Here is a 19176-nt window from a genome sequence, read left to right as displayed (position 1 = left end):
ATCGAAAAAATAAATAAATCTGAGTGCCAGGAGGAGACTTTTAGTATGTTTCTCACGCACTGTGCTCAAGTGTCGGGGCTGTCAAAAATAAATAAATAAACAGTCCCGACCCGATCCAGCTCCTCTGGGGTAGGAGGTTCAAAGAGAAAATGTGGCGAGTTGTGCGCCCCTCATAAGACTGGGGAGCAGCTTATAACACTTGGCAGCCGCAGATGTAGCTGGACTAAAGTACGGTCATCACGACCAAAGCAAGGGCCTTAAGCTGTTCCCGGGACAAAGGGTGTGTCCCCTCAGGGAGGGCCCTGGAAAATTTCATCAGAAGTGTAAGGCTCCTTCCTGGCACCCTTAGGGGATCACTGAACAACCTCCGCCACCACCGGTGTTTCGGGGGGCAGTGGTCTCCAGTGAAATGATACATGCTCTGTTGCTTCCTGCCACGTTTCAGGATACCAGACATTTTAACCCCCCCCCCCCACAACAAACAAAGTGTCACAATTAGTGCCCCTGGCAGCGTGGAAGCTACTGCCAAATATCTCCCCATGAGTCGAAAGAACTGTAGTGAAGGGCTACAGGATTCAGTTTGCACATCGTCTTCTACGTTTCAACAGCGTGGTCTCCACCTCTGTGAAACCGGCACGTGCATATCGTTGACACAGGAATCACAGACTCTGCTGGTCAAAGGGGCCATAGAATGTGTTCCCCTGCCAGATAGAGAGTCAGGCTATTACAGTCGGTATTTCTTGATTCCCAGGAAAGAGGGGGGGCTGCATCCAGTCATAGATCTAATGGACGTGTATTTTCATTTTGAAATATTGCCACAACTCAGGAGGTTCCTTTCGGGGGCAAAGCATACCAGTATCAGGTTCTTCCATTCGGCCTAGCTTTGTTATCCCGCACTTACACGAAATTCATGGATGCAGCTCTGGCTCCTCTACGACTCCAGGGCATCCACATTTAAAATGTATATAAACGACTGGCTGAATCTGACCCAGTCTCAAGAGCTTGCGCTTCGACATCAGCATGTCGTCCTAGCTCATCTCGAATCTCTGGTTTGGGATGGGATTCGATCACAATGCAGGCACAGCTGTCTCCTGCATGTGTCAAATCCATTTTATACACCCTAAAGAACATCAAGCTAGGCCAGAATGTCACTGTTCAGGTCTCATGGCAGCTGCATCCACGGTGATACCTTTGGGCCTCCTGCACATGAGATCGTTTCAGTTGTGGCTCAGAGCCAGGGGATTTCATCCAAGGGCCAATCACCAGTGGTAAATAAGGGTTAAACGCCAGGGGCTTCGTACCCTATCTATGTGGTTCAGACCCTGGTTTCTGACTTTGGGTCCCACTCTAGGTCCGTGTTGTCATCGCAAGATGCTAATGACAGACACATCCCTCATGGGCTGGGGAGCGGCCTTAGTTGGCTGTCCAGACCAAGGGATCTGGAAAGGTCATCTTCTCAAATTGACACATCAATTGCCTCGAAATGAAGTATTTCTGGCCCAGTAATACTTCCTCCAGCAGTTGAGAGGCTACCATGTCCTAGTGCGGGTGGACAACACATCTGTAGTCTCTTACATAAATCGCCAGGGTGGACTGCAGTCGCGCCGCTCGACCGAGTTAGCACACCAGGTTCTGCTTTGGGCACAGGACAAGTTCCTGTCCCTCAGGGCGATTTACATTCCTGGGCATATGAATGTGGGAGCAGACTTGCTGTACAGACAAGCTGTGAAACACGGGAAATGGAAACTTCACCCCTAAGTAGTCAAATCTGGGAAAGATTTCAAGTAGCAGAAGTAGACCTCTGTGCTTCACAGGAGATGGCACAATGTCCCCTCTTCATCTCTCTGACTCATCCAGCTCCCCTGGGTCGGGACGCTATGGCCCATGCGTGGCCCAGACTGCGTGTTTACACCTTTCCTCTGATTGCTCTGCTCCCGGGAGTCCTGGCCAAGGTCTGTCGACAGGGGTCTCGCCTCTTACTGATAGCGCATCGTCACGACCGGAGTTTAGTTCTCAGATCTAATATCCCTCCTCGATTGCTCGCCAATGGCGATTCCAGTCAGGAGAGATCTTCTCTCACGCACCGGGGACAGTACGTCATCCCCGGCCTGAACTTTGGAAACTTCACGTCTGGCCCTTGAGGGGGACCAACTAGAGATGCTGGCCTTCCAGCCACAGTAATAGAGACTATTCTTAGTTCTAGGACTCCCTCAACTAGAAGAACGTATGCCCTGATATGGAGTGTTTTTGAGGGCTGGTGCATGACACACCATGCAGACCCAGCTCCGGAGTGAGTAGTCAAGAGGAGGTCCAGCAGCGATCTCCACTGTGGCCTCCCGTTGACCCGGGGTTCGGATGGGAGCCGCCGTTTCCCCATTGTGGACAGAGGGGGGAGAGGAAGTGTACAAATTGGCTGAGCCAGCACCGCTGTGCAAGATGGCCGCCAGTCTAGGGCCGCTGCACAAAATGGCCACCAACCCAGCGCCGCTCCGCAGCATGGCCGCCAACCCAGCACCACGAGGCAAGATGGAAGCCAGTCCCACACCACAGCACAGGATTGCCGCCAGCTCAGTGCCACGAGGCAACATAGCTGCCAACCCATCACCATGAGGCAAGATGGAAGCCAGCCCCAGACAACAGCACAAGATGGCCGCCAGCTTAGCGCCATGAGGCAAGATGGCCGCCAGTCCAGCGCCACAGCACAAGATGGCGGCCAACCCAGCGGCAAGAGGCAAGATGGACGCCCGGAACAGCGCCACAGCACAAAGTGGCCACCAGTCCAGCGCCACAGTGCAAGATGGCCGCCAGCTCAGCGCCAATGCCTAAGATGGCCGCAGAGACGTTTTTGGATTATTTCTCCAGGCTGTCAAAAATCCTAGAGATTACCAAAACTGTTCACGTCACGTCGGCTGAGCCAGCACCACAGTATACGATGGCCAACAACCCAGCGCCGCTGCGCAACATGGCCGTCAGCCTGGAGCCACTGCAGAGGGTGGCAGTTACAGTGGGTTTTCCTGAGTTGCGTCAGGTTCCCGTTGACCCTCCGGAGTTGAGTCAGGTTCCGATTGACCTTCCAGAGTCGAGTCATATTCCCGTTGACCCTCCAGAGTTGAGTCAGATTCCTGTTGACCTTCCAGAGTCGAGTCAGGTGCCCATTGACTTTCCAGAGTTGAGTCAGATTCCGGTTGACCCTCCAGAGTCAAGTCAGGTGCAAATAGACCCTTCAGAGTCAGGGTTAGTCACCATGGACTTTCCAGAGACAAGGCTAGTCACCGTTGACCTTTCAGAGTCAAGTCAAGTCACTGGTGATCTTCAAGGATAGATTTAAGTCAACGGTGATCTTCAAGGACTGAGTCAAGGCACCGGGGATCTTCATGAACAAATGCAAGTCACCAATAATCTTCATGAGCAGAGTCAAGTCAGCACCGATCCTCTGGAATCCAGTATAAACACCATGGGATTACCAGAGTTTCATCCTCCCGTTGGTCTGGCCACACAGATTTGGTGGTCTTCTGCTCTGTCCTGGTGGGCTTCCGCCCTGACCACATGGCTGTGGTGGTCTTCTGCTCCGCCCTGGGGGACTCCGGCCTCGACCACAAGTATGTGGTGGTCTTCTGCTCCGCCCTGGGGGGCCTCCGCCCTGACTACACGGTTGTGGTGGTCTTCTGCTCTGCCCTGGGGGGCTTCCGCTCTGACCACACGGTTGTGGTGGTCTTCTGCTCCGCCCTGGGGGGTTTCTGTCTTGACCACATGGTGGTGGTGGCTTTCTGCTCCATCCTGGGGGGCATCCGTCCCGACCACACGGAGGTGGTGGTCTTCCGCCCTGACCACACGGTGGGCATTACGAGATGTCCTTCATGGACTTATGTTTTTGTGTTCTTTTGTTTTTCTGTCTGTTTCCTCCTTTGGACCTGGCCCTCCGTCCCTCCCCCTGATCCTCCGCCAGTCCACCTCCCTCCTGGGTTTCTAGTCTGTGTCTGTCGTTCCGTTTCCCTCTAGGACCTGGCCCTCCGTCCCTCCCCCTGATCCTCCGCCGGTCCACCACCCTCTTGGACTCCTTGTTTTGTGTTGCACTTCTCTTGTCTCTGGTTCCCCATTTTACCTGGTTGTCTTGTCTCTGTTTCCCCATTCTACCTGGTGCTCCTGTCTCTGTGTACCATGTTATCTGGCCCTCCGTCCCTCCCCCTAGTCCTCCGCCGCTCCACCTCCCTCCTAGTTTCTTTGTCTGTTGGTTTTCCCTTGGTTTCGGGTGGAGTATCTGGCAGCTGCTCCGTGGAGGAGGGGGTAATGTCACGCTGTCAGTCTCTGTTTTCCTGGGTGTCCACTAGTGAGCTCACTTCTCCTTAGGCACTTCACCATAGGCACTATAATTCCTCTAGTCTGGTCCTGTCTTCACAGTAATTGCACTCCAGTTAATTGCACCAGGTGTAGGCAATCTATTGTCATTAGTCTCCTTACAAATACCTATCTTTCCCTGTTGTTTGTATGGAGTACCCTTCGTGTTACCAGTGTTCTCGTCTCCCGAGTCTTACCCTTGCCTTCTCGTCCTCCGAGTTCCCGTTCCTTTCCTTCCGGTTCAATCTTTTGTTTTGTTTGTCTCCTTGGACTGTTGATTTGGATTACCCTCATTTGTTTAATAAATCACCTGCAATTGGATCTCTCCCTCTCCTTGTGTTTCTCTGGTGCATGATCGTTACAAGTGGGCATTTACTTCCGAGTCTACAATCCATCACAGCTATTCAAACAGAACATTCTGCTGAGGGTGATTAAAAACAGGACAGAAAATAGCCTATTATTAACAAATTGTGTTTTTTTATATCGATAACATTATAAGTGGACCTTAGACAACAGTACAAAATAAAAAATAAAACATGAACAAATTAGTTAAAAAGGATAATTGATAGGGCACAGCTGAAAGAGTGAGAGAAATTGTGCTGACTGAAAACAAAGGTCCATGAAGGGTAAAAGTGTGAAAGAATGCCCCCACCTGGAAGGCGTGTCCTTGGCTGTGAAGAAAAGGAGACAAGGAGGATGAGAGTGGCGCAGGGATGGTGAACAGGAGCATGCGAATCGTGAAAGGGGCTTTCAAAGGGGTTGCACACAAAAGCAGAGAGATGCAGGAGGAGGCTCTGGAGGAGGACGGATGACCAGGAGGAGGCAGAACAAGGAAATCCAAGGTGGTGATGATGAAAGTGAACAGCCTTGAGCAGATAATGTTGGCAGCTGTTCAGCCCACAGCCAAGACTGTGCCCCATGGATTTCTGGAGATAGAGCCCACCGCGCAGACAAAGAGCCAAAGTAGTGGAGTGACACCGAAGACCCTGACGGTCACAACTGAGCTGTTGCGATTACCCTGCAGAATGCTGGAGTTGAGGGAGGAAAGAGAACAGGCGTGGAAGCCAATGGCTCCTCAGACCCAAGAGAAGGTTGCTCCCAGTAGTCCAGAGGTGTAGCCACACCATTGAGAATACACACTAGGGGTATAATGTGAGGTGACGAAGACTAGATGGCAGGAATGGCTAGGGACTGGACAAGAAACTGCAGAAACAAACACAGCCATATCACTCTGCAGCCCAAGACTAGTTGCCCACTGAAGCTAAGCAGGGTTCAGCCTGGTCAGTTTCTGGATGGGAGACCTCCTGGGAAAACTAGGTTGCTGTTGCAAGAGGTATTAGTGTGGCCAGAAAGGGATTGCTCACACTGTGGTCTGTGTAGTTCCTAATGTCTCATTATATTGACGGAGACACTATGCTGTCAAAAAGCACCGTCTTTCGGATGAGACATTATGAGACATAGTGCAGAAACCAACCAAAAAACAAACAAAAACACTACCACAAAAACACTGCTTATCTATTCTAGGTTGGGTCATCTGTCATGCCTGGGTGGAATAAACAAACTTATAGAAGAAGAATTAAATGAATAGACAGTCTTTTAATAATCCAAAGAGAGTAAATCCAACAGAGAAGTAAGCACCACAATACATAATAGATATGAGAGCCGACAAACAAGAACTGAAACTGTGGAACTTAAAATACACAAACAAATGAGGTACTAGTGATCATCTGACACTAATGAGGGTCTAAAATAAACAAACCAAGGGAAACAGTGCTGTCTGAGAAAAGTCCATGTGGAGTGAACGTGTGACAGGCAGCAGGTTCTTACAGTTTTTATAGTAGAAACAGGGTGTATCTTGGTCTGGATTCAAACAACTGAAGTTCCTTCTGTTGAGCCGTACAGCCTCCAGCAGAGCAGTACTGGCATCAAACACCAATCGGTTACCAGGAGGGCAACCAATATAGACAGGCAAATTCTGCAGACCCTAAGAGAGAGAACATGACAAAATGAGCCTCAAAGAGTAAGAAAGGGAGAGGAGAACAACAGAGTAAAAGAGTGAAGATGTATGAGCATTACACTGAGAACCATCCCACGGTCAATCTGCTGAAAACACTGTCTTGGTGAAATGCCAATCTGAAAATTAACAAATAAACACAAACCATAGATATACATCTACAATATCAAATCTGATTGCCAATCATTAATTTTTGCATTGTTTTAATCTGTACATTTTCTTCAGTGATATTTTAACTCTGACCCTGAACAACACGCTGAAAGGCAAAAGTTTCTCTCCTGGATACACCTTGCCTTCAACCATCCCTTTGTCAGTCACCGTCACCTAGATAACAGTGAAGAAGATCAGAGTAACAGATGAACAAACACTCCATATATGATAGTACAAACTGATATAGCTAGGTGTTTTTGTGTGGTAGGGTTAAGTGCCTTATAAAGGACCCCTCCATAGTTAAATTGCACGTATCTCTGGAGAGTCACCCTCAGATATTTAGAATTTGGGACCGTCGCAAACATTCTGATGTCATTTACTGCACGCTCTCCTGTAACAAAACACATACTATTAGCAGGCCAGTCAATACATAAAACTAATCCCCATTTTTGTACTTCACAATGATTTTACATTTTTTAAAATAAAATACAGTTACATAAGTATACAGTTCTATAAGTATAATAATGTTAACACCAAAAGCAAATTAGTGTTTCTGCATAAGCGTACAAGCTGATGTTCACAGCATTCTGCTTCTCAAATATTGGCACAATTGTGAATGCATGAAATAAGTGACAGGCAGAAAACAACCTAAAATGACGGTCTAAACTATTTTTTAGATTGAATTACAAATGTACAAAAAAAATCATTCAGCATTAGATTAAGCATATACAGTATGTCAATTCCTAACCGATAGACTCTAGAGTGAGCTGATGGGCTCTAATGAACAGAGAGAATGAGAATGAGGCTGTTCTGTCCAGGTAAACTCTATCTGGAAGTCTTGTCGTTATGTTTCCTTTGCTGTCTGTGGTAACACCTGACACATTATTATATGACAGGTACAAACAAAAGTCCTGAAACACAACAAAAATTCACATGGTAAAATGACACCTCTATTAGACAGTTGCCTGAAAGATATAACTCGCATCTGAACTATTCATACATGTATTTTTGTTCTAACTTGCATTTTTGTTTACATTTTTAAAACTGTTAATAGCTGTTTATTTGCAATAGAATTAAAACAGAAATCGGTCACCTTATAGTGCACACCACTGCATGAATCCACCATGCGTGAGATGGGGCTCTCTTTAGGATCTCCAATGACCTAAAAAAGGAAGGAGTAATACAGTATAAAACTCCACTACAATGTAACTACATAAGATAAGCATATGTACAGTTGCAATCAAAATTATGAAACCCCCTTGACCTGCAAGACATATTGCTGCGGAGAACATTTTATGAAATCAATTTAACAAAGGCATCAGTAAAGTATTAGAGAAAATTAGTTAATACACTTTTGAGTGATTCTGAGAATGAAATATTGATGAATCATGATCAAATTCAAATTGGCTCTAAACATTCAACCAGATATTCGCAATGAGAATTAAGCCTGGAGACTGAACAGGTCACTCAAGTACATTCTACGACTGATCCCTGAACCAAGCAGTAGTAGATTTGGATGTGTACTTTGTGATGATTGTCCTGCAGGAAAGCCAACTGATCATCAGCTTCACTCTTTGCACCAAAGGCAATCCAATTCTTGTCAAAATGGCCTGATGCTTCAAAGAATCCATGATGTCTTTAGCTTTTGTGAGATCTCTGTTGACATTTTTGCTACTCAACACATGCATGGGCTAACTGTATGTGTAACAGCTCAAGCTATTTCTGTTTTTAATAGAGTTTCTAAAAGCTTAATTGTGTTTTGAGACCATTTTATTCCTCACCATGCAAATAAGTGATTAAAAAACAGCAATGTTGAATAGGGGTTGAATAATTATGACATAGCAGTATTATTAAAAACTAAAAAATATTACATTATATATTGACAATATCACTTTTAATATGCCAGTGAACTGTTATAGATGCAATTTTTATTTTGTATCTGGATCTTTAGAAAAGCTTGCATTTGTAAAGTACTGCAGTCTCTGAGGGGTTGAATAATTTTGATTGCAACTGTATATGAAGATGTATCTTTCAAAATCTTCTCTGCAGCAGAAAGTGATATCCACAGGATAATGTTAAAATATAAGTAATTATTTTGAAACCAGCTTTTACAGGTAGTAGCTACATCTACAATAACAATTCATATAAATACAGTGTATAAATATCAATCCCTCCAGGATTTCACGAATTTTGTATTTTAGTGATTTTTGCGATCAAAATTAAATATGGCACTCCATATTTTGTTGCGGCTCTTCTCAAAATTTGCGATGATATTTGCTGCATTTCTTATTGTTTTGCAGAGAAAATATACCACAGAGAACATTCTTCTAACACTGTTATGACTTTTCTGACTTCGAGAACCACTGTAGGGCTGTAGAACGACACCAGCACCTGTGCCATTAAGTTCTACAGAAGGTGGCTCCAGCACCTGACAGTAAAGCACTCTCCCTAATCACACATGTACATCTCAGACTCAAACACATCTGATTTCTGCATTTACATAGGCTATATTAGGGAGTGGAAATGGCCTATAAGTACTTCTCTGCAGCCATCTACTAGTGGTCATTTAATATTTTATTTTTATTTTTAAATAAGTGTTTGCTTTCCTACATTATAAAACTTTTAGTTTTATACAACGGGGATATCTATTAAAGATGAACAAATATCGTCACATTAAAAATAACTTTCAAATTCTGTAATACTTAAAGCATTGAAGTGCTGGAAAAAGTTGTGTGGAGCATTTAAAATCACTCAAATACATTAGACCATTTCTGCCACAAGTTGTCCCTGTAGTTTACTGTTAAAGGGAGGTGAAATGCTATTTCATGCATACTGAGTTTTTTACACTGTTCAAGAGTTGGATTCCCATGCTAAACATGGACAAAGTTTCAAAAATTAAGTTGTACGTTTGAAGGAGTATTACTGTTCCAAAAATACTCCTTCCGGTTTGTCACAAGTTTCGGAAAGTTTTTTTCCCGAGTATGGATCTGAGAGCACAGACATTCACTGATCAGAGCGAGAGCATCGCGAAAAGTCACAAAAGAAGTGTGTTTTTGGTTGCCAGGGCAAGACAACCCTGCAGAGATTACAAAAAAAAAAAAAAAAACAGCATTAAGGGACCAGTGGATGGAGTTTATTTTTACAGAGCATCTACGGAGTTGTGCAAGTGTTTGTGTTTGTTCCCTGCATTTCGAAGATGCTTGTTTTACAAACAAGGCCCAGTTTGACGCCGGATTTGCACATCGTTTATTTCTTAAAGGGGGGGTGAAATGCTTGTTTTCACTCAATATCCTGTTAATCTTGAGTACCTATAGAGTAGTACTGCATCCTTCATAACTCCAAAAAGTATTTAGTTTTATTATATTCATAAGAGAAAGATAGTCTGTACCGATTTTTCCCGGAAAAACACGAGTGCCTGGAGGCGTGACGTGTGGGCGGAGCTAAAGAAACACGAGCGCGAGTAGGCTTTTACGTTGAGAGCGTTTGGAAGCTGTGAAGGCTGTAACTGAACGAGAGCAGCAGCAGCAACGACTCGCTCCGAGCGGGGGTTGAACCCGGGTCTCCGATGGGAGGCGGATGCACTAACAAGGAGGCAGAGATATTTTAAGCAGTTTTACTTACCGCCTGTGGTTCCAACACACAATCTTGACCCTTTTTCGTTGGGATTGCATCATCCTTAAGAAATAAACGATATGCAAATCCGTCGTCAAACTGGGCTTTGTTTGTAAAACAAGCATTTTAGAAATGCAGGGAACAAACACAAACACTTGCACAACTCCATTGATGCTCTGTAAAAATAAACTCCGTCCACTGATCCCTTAATGCTGTTTTTTCTTTGGTGATCTGTGCAGGGTTGTCTTGCCCTGGCAACCAAAAACACACTCCTTTTGTGACATTTCTGGACGCTCTCGCTCTGATCAGTGATTGTCTGTGCTCAGCCTCTCATTGCTCTGCTATACGGGAGCGCGCGCTCTTCCGGCAGAAATGCCCTTAGGACCCATATAAGGAAATTCCGCTCCATCTAACGTCACACAGAGCCATACAAGGAAAAAACTTTCTGAAACTTGCGACAACCCGGAAGGAATATTTTTGGAACAGAAAAAAACTTAATTTTTGAAACTTTGTCCATGTTTAGCATGGGAATCCAACTCTTTAACAGTGTAATTCAATTCAATTCAAGTTTCAATTCAAGTTTATTTGTATAGCGCTTTTTACAAAACAAATCGTTACAAAGCAACTTTACAGAAAATTATGTTTCTACAATATTTATTAGTAGCTAGTAGTTTGTGCACATTTGACAGGATTTTAGAAAAAAAAATAATAATAATACAAGACGTAGTCAGCTAGACGATGAACTATCAGTATTATTAATTAAGTTATTATATGATTCAGTCACACATTTAGCAATAATTGTTAGTTCTGTTTGTTGATTCAGGGTTAGCATCATCTGAGGTCCTCTGAGGGGTCAGCATCATCTCTTCTCAGGTTTTCTGGATCCAGACTGGAGCTTGTGTAAATCCTAGTTACGCGAAACATAGAAACAAAATACAGACATCATTAGCATAGCTCCTGATCCAACAAAGTAAAATTAGTTTAACCCAAGCTAATGAATAAAAATGCACCTTTGATCAGATGCAACTACACTCACAATTAAAAAGATACATTATTCGAATGCTTGGCGAAAGAGATGTGTTTTTAATCTAGATTTAAACAGAGAGAGTGTGTCTGAACCCCGAACATTATCAGGAAGGCTATTCCAGAGTTTGGGAGCCAAATGTGAGAAAGCTCTACCTCCTTTAGTGGACTTTGCTATCCTAGGAACGACCAAAAGTCCAGTGTTTTTTGACCTTAGGGAGCGTGATGGGTTGTAACGTGGTAGAAGGCTAGTTAGGTATGCAGGAGCTAAACCATTTAGGGCCTTATAGGCAAGTAATGATAATTTGTAACTGATACGGAACTTAATAGGTAGCCAGTGCAGAGACTGTAAAATTGGGGTAATATGATCATATTTTCTTGACCTGGTAAGGACTCTAGCAGCTGCATTTTGGACTACCTGTAGCTTGTTTATTGACGAAGCAGGACAACCACCTAGAAGTGCATTACAATAGTCCAGTCTAGTGGTCATGAATGCATGAACCAGCTTTTCTGCATTAGAAACAGATAACATGTTTCGTAGCTTGACAATGTTTCTAAGATGGAAGAATGCAGTTTTTGTAAAATTGGAAATATGACTTTCAAAAGACAAATTGCTGTCTAATGACTGTAGAGGAAGTAACAGTACATCCGTCTAGTTGCAGATTGTAATCTACAAGATTCTGTGTAGTGTTTTTTGGTCCAATAATTAGTATCTCTGTCTTATCTGAATTTAATTGGAGAAAATTATTTGTCATCCAATCTTTTACATTTTTAACACACTCTGTTAGCTTATATAATTGGGAAGTTTCATCTGGTCTCGTTGAGATATATAGCTGAGTATCATCAGCATAACAGTGGAAGCTAATTCCGTATTTTCTAATAATATTACCAAGGGGCAACATGTATATTGAAAATAGAAGGGGACCTAGGACGGATCCTTGTGGCACTCCATATTTTACTGATGATAAATGAGATGACTCCCCATTTAAGTAAACAAAATGGTAGCGATCGGACAGGTAGGATCTAAACCATCTTAGAGCCTGCCCTTGAATACCTGTATAGTTTGTATACCTGTATAGTAAAAAACTCAGTATGCATGAAATAGCATTTCACCCCCCCTTTAAGGATAATGCAGTCCCAACGAACCGCATGCTTCAAAACTGTAAAACTGCTTCAAATATCTCTGTGTTGTTAACTTAGCTATCGTCGTGTAAGCACATCAAGTAAACAACATGCGAGGTGGTCATCAAACTGCACTTTCCACATGTACAGCTTAAAAAAAAAAAAAAGACGACAAAGTGGAACTTAGTTATTTTCCAAAACCGCTAAGCAAATATATACAGTTTCAGTACATACCACATAGAGACGTTGTTGCTGATGCTGCTCTTGTTAAATTTCAGCCTCTGGATCTGATTCTGGATCATAAATATACGCTGAATCTGACTGTTAGCCATGGTTTGTTTTTCCTCACGGTAAAGTCACAGCTTCCAAACGCTCTCAACGTAAAAGCCTACTTGCGCTCGTGATTCTTTAGCTCCGCCCACAAGTCAAGCCTCCAGCCGGTCGTGTTTTTCCGGGAAAAATTGGTACAGACTATCTTTCTCTTATGAATATAATAAAACTAAAGACTTTTTGGAGTTATGAAGGATGCAGTACTACTCTATAGGTACTCAAGATTAACAGGATATTGAGTGAAAATGAGCATTTCACCCCCCCTTTAAATCCATCGTCAATGGTGGAGATTTTGTGTTTACTGAACAATGTTTTTCCTGGTTTCCACATCAGTGGCGTTTGTTCTGATATCAGCTTTAACAGAATTCTTGGCTGAATTTGAATGCTTCTCACAAAATTTCACAGAGATGTTGATCCTGTGGTGAATTCGACCGCTTTCTTCACATTGTATCTCCCAGCGTTGTGTATAACTGTGTCGCGCGATCAAGATCAGCCCGCGGCTCTGGCTCGAGCAGATAAACGGTCTGCGCAGCTCAAACTAGTAGTGCGGATTCGTTCCTCTCTCGGTTTGTTTATCCAATGAAGCTCTTGTAAATCGGTCCTGGTGAGAACATAAGGCCTTTCTTTGACTGAATATGCATTGCGATGACGTCACCTAAATTATGCAAAAAATTTGTGGCAATTACGAAAATTTGCCATCTTTTGTGAAAACTAAGGAGATTGCTTGATTTTGTGATAAATTCAGCAATCGCAAAATCGCTAAATCCTGCAGGGACTGAAATATATGCCTGATTTATAGTGAGTGGACATGGTATTATTAATACCATGAGGTATTGTGCATGCAACTGCAACAGGTAGTAGACAAGGCCCTGGTACAGAGCCAATGAATGTGTGCTGTGTAATTCAGAGGAAGACGTCACTAGTTGAGGGTTGACTGAGTACCGCTGTAATCGGTTAAAGCTCTCTATATGAGGGACACTGTACTCTAGGTCAAAGGGACATGTGGACAGGATTGGCAGATGAATAAATGACCTGTGCGGAAAAGAGAGAGAGAGATGCGTCAAATTAAGAGGTTAGAAAATCTAAATAAAAAAATTACAATATTATAAAAATAAAAAAATAATGCTCATTCACTCAAAAATTAAAAATTAAGTTAAACAAAATGACCGTCATACAAAATCTCGGCCACTGGGATTTTCCTCTTCACAACAGTGCCTTTCCCATCCAAGTCAACTGTGTACAGCACCTGCACTCTCATACAGACAAACACACATACAAACACAAGCATACATACATGTACGCATAGTCATAGTGTTATTATTCATTAACCTTTTTAATATTGTAGACCTGTTCCAGGGGGTATTTTCTGTTTATGAGTGTGCTTGCACACACCTCTTGTAACTCTTTATCTCCATCATAAAACACTGTGAGTGTGCTGTGATCACCAGGAAGAGCTTGTAGATGGGACAACTCATTCCAGCCCTGAGATGGTCGCAAACGAAACACAGAATCTGTTCTTTCTTGACCCCACCACAGCTTCAGGGAGAAACACAAGAAATTAACATTTGTGATTAACTTGTTTATTGCTTTTGTTTGTTGATATGAATGGATAGATTATTGTTTCATAATTATTATAATCATATAATAATATACACACCTCCTCCTGTTCGGTAACAAAGACAAATGTTCCATCATAAGAAAGAGTGAAATATTTTATCATCTGGTCACTAGGAAATCCGCAGTCGTGCCAAAAACTCTGCTCATCCTCCCAACTGAACAAACACACACAAAAACATGTTAACATAATTTTGTAAATGCGTGTTTCAGTGTCATTGCACATGTGTGCACGTACGTAAGAATATAAGAAAAGATGAGTGAGTTTCCCCAGATGTATAGAATTCCAGTGCTGGGGTTAAGTGTCATTCCATTGAATTTCAGGTTCAAAGAACTTCTCTCTTGGTGCCCTGTTACACACACATTCACACACACAAATACTGTAAACACATTTTATTAAAATGATAAAATACCTGCAAAACATTCATTCAGTCTCATATGAACACACACCCACCCACACACACACACACACACACAAAACATATTTACATCATTGAATCTACATATGGACGCTAGGTCAGACACATAAAAATGTGAGTGTGCTCACATTGCCTCTGACTATAAAGGATGAACCCGGGTAAAATCTCATTCATCTGGAAATCACCATCTGTGAGGAAACAAAACAAGTCAAATCCATTCCTGATTGTGACAGATTTGTGAACAGAGTTCTCAATAATAGGGTGAGATGGGGGAAGATGCCTTCTTTAAAAACAACATGCATTTACTTTTAAATTGTAACATATTTAAATATATTCAGCGCCCTATTATTTCCATGATTTGGAAAATGCAAGCAAAATCACAGTATACATTAATAAAAATGGAGTTTACTGTATAATGTGGAATGTCACAGAAAATGTCACAGTGAGCAGTGTGAAAGAATGCTCTCAGTCTTGATGGGAAAGCAGTTTTACTAGTATGATGCCAGTTATATTTATCAAGTTGTGGATGAATAAATCTAAAGTAGGTCAGTACAGTTAAATGCAAGTCACAATACGGACTAGTGTCATTAACAAATCCCTCATTAACAAATAGATAAAACGCTTTGAAATTCAACATGTTACACTGTCATCATCATCACAAAAATCAGATCAATTAACTTAAAAACATTTTCAACTGAATAAATCTTACAAATGGAAAGAAGAAATGGAATAATTAAGAAGAACGAAGCCATACACTAAATGTGTTGAGATGAGATTTTGTGTCATTTATGAGTGAAAAAAAAAGGTGGAGGTGGAGGCAGTCATATTACCTCAGGGGCCATCTTTCACTGCTAATGTACTGTGCTTAAATAATGGCATTTTGGGATGCATATCTATACAAGGAAGGAGCATTCTGCAAATGAGCAGAAATCAAGTAAAATTATCTGTGTGTTTTCCAAAAAAAATGAATTTTGTCCCTTCCCTGAGCTGAGCATGCATAAACATGATTTTGATTCGTTAAAACATGGCCACCTCAGAAAAACAGCCTCTGCTCCTATTTAACAATCTTCTGCTTTGAGTAGGAAGTTCAATCATTTGTCTTTAAAATGCTTACAGTAAACAAGTATAATCTTATAGTCATATGAGCTATTCTCCAATGTTACAGTATGCTAACGGGAAAGATTAAATACCTCGGGTCACTGCAGGGTTAAGGCTAAGAAAACTGTATATATTATATTAATGTGATGTTTATAAAGGAGGTAAAATCATTAGGCTACCAACTCCTGTTTGTATGTAATGTAACAGCAGTGTATTACCAAAAGTGAGCAGTATGTAAGAAGGCTCTTGATCTTCATGGAGAAGCAGCTCTACTAGTATGATATCAGTTACATCGGTCAGGGCATTCTGGGCCACTGAGCGCACCTGGCAACTGGAGTCTGGAGAAGAAGACCACACCAGTATAATTACATACTTATAATGAAATAGTTAACACATCAGGAATTGACCTCATATGATCTATATGACAATCAATCAACCAGAAAAGGAAAATTAATGTATATATTTAGGTTAATGCATTTCATAACAATACACTCACCATTCAAAGTGCTTCTTTTAAGGTTTTTATAAAATGCCACAATCTCGCAAGCGGTGAAGCCAACAGAATCCAACAACTCTATAAACGTAACATCACCATCTGGTGGAGAAAATTAGATAGCTTATGAATGCAGGCAGGATGAGGGATTTATCATTTAAGATCTTGCCTTATCAAAATTATATTGGAGGGAAAAAGTTGTATCGGAGAGAATGCTCAATAGTTCAGTATCTGACCGTAAACCTCTGCACGGTACAGGGTTCCACTCTGCAAGCCTCCCCCAAGAACATAGAAGTACTCTCTACCATGATGAGGAATACTCACTGGTACCAAACCAGACACGCAGACTGCACTTAATACCTTTTCCCATGTATCTATGAAAAAGAGATGTTTCAGAGTCAATAAAGACATAAAAACTAAATTACCCTTTCAATAAACATCCTTTACATTATTGTGCATCCCCTCCATTATTCTAAAAGAATAAAAATATTTTCAAACTATTTCATTAAATATGTAATAATCAGATTATTCTACCATACAATAAAATAAAAAATCATAAAGAAAACAAGAGCCTACATTTCCCAATATACAAAAGTCCTCTCTTCATTATTTGCAATTGAATACTCAGTTTTCGCTTTGAAATGCATCATGTTACAGAACATAAATGCTTTTATTGAATGCCACATCAATGGCAATGTGATTCTCTATCTCTTTTTATTTTTTGAAAAGTATATTCAAGTGAAATAGCTTCTTGAAGGAGAAAAAAAATGTAGGGCAGGACTTGATTTTGTCTAACTGGAATCGAATAGATTGTTATTGTTTGCAATTAGAAAAATTGGTCTGTGCACATTCAGTGACACGTGTGCTGTCCTGATAATGAAATTTGTGTCACACACTGTACACATACCGCAGCATGTACCATTTGGGCATAACTGCTGAGATCTCATGTGATTGACAGGATGGATAACAGCCCAGCCCTGAGGTTTATGTTTCTGATTATGAACGTGAAAAAATAATTCTGTACTAGGGTGACTAATTTGTAATCAAAAATATAAAATACTGCCTAAGTTTTGCATTCTCACAGAATAAAATACTGCTCTTAAATGTGTGTGAATAAGAAAAGAAGCCCTTTCATAATTCTTTTCCATTCAACCCCCGTTAAAAGCTTAAAATCTGGTCTTTGCTGAACTCTCCTAAGAGTATATACAGATTTATACATACAAATATATCACCAGTGCTCAAAAATAAATCAAATTTAGGACACCCAGATAAATTCTCTTGTACCTGATGGTGGCACTCTGAGGGGAAGAAGAGAATAGTTTCCTAGGAAACGGTAAAGTTCTTGATTGTGTATGACAAATAGTGAGCTCTCTGTAGATAAAGTTTCTTGGATCATAGAAGACTCTGCCTGTAGACACTCCCAAGAGCCTGATGAGCTCTTTAGACTCACCTATACATGCACATTTAAATTAATTTAAAGATTGGCACTGGCTCTACATGCAAATGTTATGGATGCACTGTCAGTTTATGGACAACCTCTATGAGGGATGTATGCTGGAACTCAGTAGCAGTCATGAGAACAGCTGTCAAGTCTGGTATTCCTGGCAACAAGAGAACAGGAGCATGGTCCACTACAGACCAGAGTGGACGGGAAGGACTACCAACTCTCAGCACGTCTTCTAAAGCCCGTATCTATTCACAAAAACCACCACATGCAAATAAATGAGGGCAAAACTTTAGTACAATTCTTTAAATCCTATTTTCCATTATATCACTTGCTCTTGATATTGATGTACACTGTACATCAGCTGTCTGACCTCACCTCAGTGCCAAAGGATGCTTCTCCCTTCTCTGTAGTGACCATGTAGCCGTTTACATTTAGGGCAAAACTGCACATAGTTTTCACCATCACAGAATCAGACTCAGGTTATTATTATGTGTAGACAATAATGTATTAAAACAAACAGATATATGTAAATATACACCCACCTTTTCTCATGCAGATGCTGAGAACTCATTTCAATGGATTTTACCTTCACCCGTTGCACCACTGACCCATTGATGATGGGCATTGGGGCGTACCAGCTAAACTCGCACATCTCACTTCCACAGGTAGCTTAACAAACACACACCAGCAAAACCACCAACACAAATAAATGTCTTTATATTCACAACCATTACTAAGTGCTGAAATGTTACACACACACACACCACTGTCCGATAGTGAAGCAACAGACAGCTCCACCTCAAGTCTCTGCGGTTTGAAGTGAGTGGGGTGTGTGGGCTCTTGGAACATAACAACCGCTTTTGGAGTCAACCCGGTCATTGAGTCCTCCAGCATGGCTCTGCCTGAAAACTCCTGAGACACCCAATAAATATAAAAATACTAATATACACTACTGCACATCAAGTTTGGATAACTGAATATTTTAAATTTTTATTTTTAAAAATATTTTAACTTATTTTTCTTGCTTGATGTGTGCTTCTAACTTTTGCCTAACTTTTACAGATACCTAACAGTTCCAAAAAGATCTACAAGTGCTATCTTTTTCAAAAAGTCGATATATCAGACCTCTAAATAGGAGGGGAATTTACTACCTTAAAGCCACACAGCAGGTCTAGCTTCAGGTAATATGGAAATCCCATCTGTGAGACACAACAGAATACAATGACACTTAATGCACACACAAAATTCACTACACAATGAATAAATTAAGATTTATTTTATGTTAATGGTCACACTATCTTTTGGATGATATCAAGTGCGTGAGCTTACATTTTTTTGCATTTCCATAGGGTCCAGATCTCGCACATCCATGCCACCAGTCCCGAGGCTGCACGTTCCAGTGGAAACAGGTTCGGTTTTACACAGCCTCATGTCCCACTCACACTCTCCAGCGCGAGATGGTATAAAACCAAGCACTGATAGTGCAAGCAGCACAATCACAATCTGAGCCATTTCTGAA

General features: G+C 41.8%; 1 protein-coding gene across 1 annotated transcript in view; it reads right to left on the bottom strand.

The window, feature by feature from the left end:
• The window catches only part of LOC127985571 (cation channel sperm-associated auxiliary subunit gamma-like), a 32192-nt gene extending 13016 nt beyond the window's left edge, over positions 1 to 19176 (bottom strand). The window contains exons 1-21 of the mRNA XM_052587619.1: positions 18987 to 19176; positions 18422 to 18856; positions 18200 to 18326; positions 18033 to 18099; positions 17747 to 17902; positions 17495 to 17660; positions 16432 to 16584; positions 16214 to 16312; positions 15936 to 16055; positions 14748 to 14807; positions 14439 to 14550; positions 14244 to 14358; positions 13979 to 14122; positions 13762 to 13832; positions 13411 to 13618; positions 7593 to 7661; positions 7248 to 7410; positions 6778 to 6890; positions 6593 to 6673; positions 6412 to 6468; positions 6163 to 6319 (exon numbers count right to left, since the gene is read on the bottom strand). Of these exons, the coding sequence (XP_052443579.1) occupies positions 6163 to 6319; positions 6412 to 6468; positions 6593 to 6673; positions 6778 to 6890; positions 7248 to 7410; positions 7593 to 7661; positions 13411 to 13618; positions 13762 to 13832; positions 13979 to 14122; positions 14244 to 14358; positions 14439 to 14550; positions 14748 to 14807; positions 15936 to 16055; positions 16214 to 16312; positions 16432 to 16584; positions 17495 to 17660; positions 17747 to 17902; positions 18033 to 18099; positions 18200 to 18326; positions 18422 to 18551 (2368 nt within the window). The 5' untranslated portion in view covers positions 18552 to 18856; positions 18987 to 19176. The remainder of the gene's footprint in view (positions 1 to 6162; positions 6320 to 6411; positions 6469 to 6592; positions 6674 to 6777; positions 6891 to 7247; positions 7411 to 7592; positions 7662 to 13410; positions 13619 to 13761; positions 13833 to 13978; positions 14123 to 14243; positions 14359 to 14438; positions 14551 to 14747; positions 14808 to 15935; positions 16056 to 16213; positions 16313 to 16431; positions 16585 to 17494; positions 17661 to 17746; positions 17903 to 18032; positions 18100 to 18199; positions 18327 to 18421; positions 18857 to 18986) is intronic.

This window comes from Carassius gibelio, chromosome B21 (genome assembly GCF_023724105.1).
Source record: "Carassius gibelio isolate Cgi1373 ecotype wild population from Czech Republic chromosome B21, carGib1.2-hapl.c, whole genome shotgun sequence".
Lineage (NCBI taxonomy): Eukaryota > Metazoa > Chordata > Actinopteri > Cypriniformes > Cyprinidae > Carassius > Carassius gibelio.
Note: the sequence above shows the minus strand (reverse complement) of the source record. Positions and strands in the feature narration are given on the sequence as shown.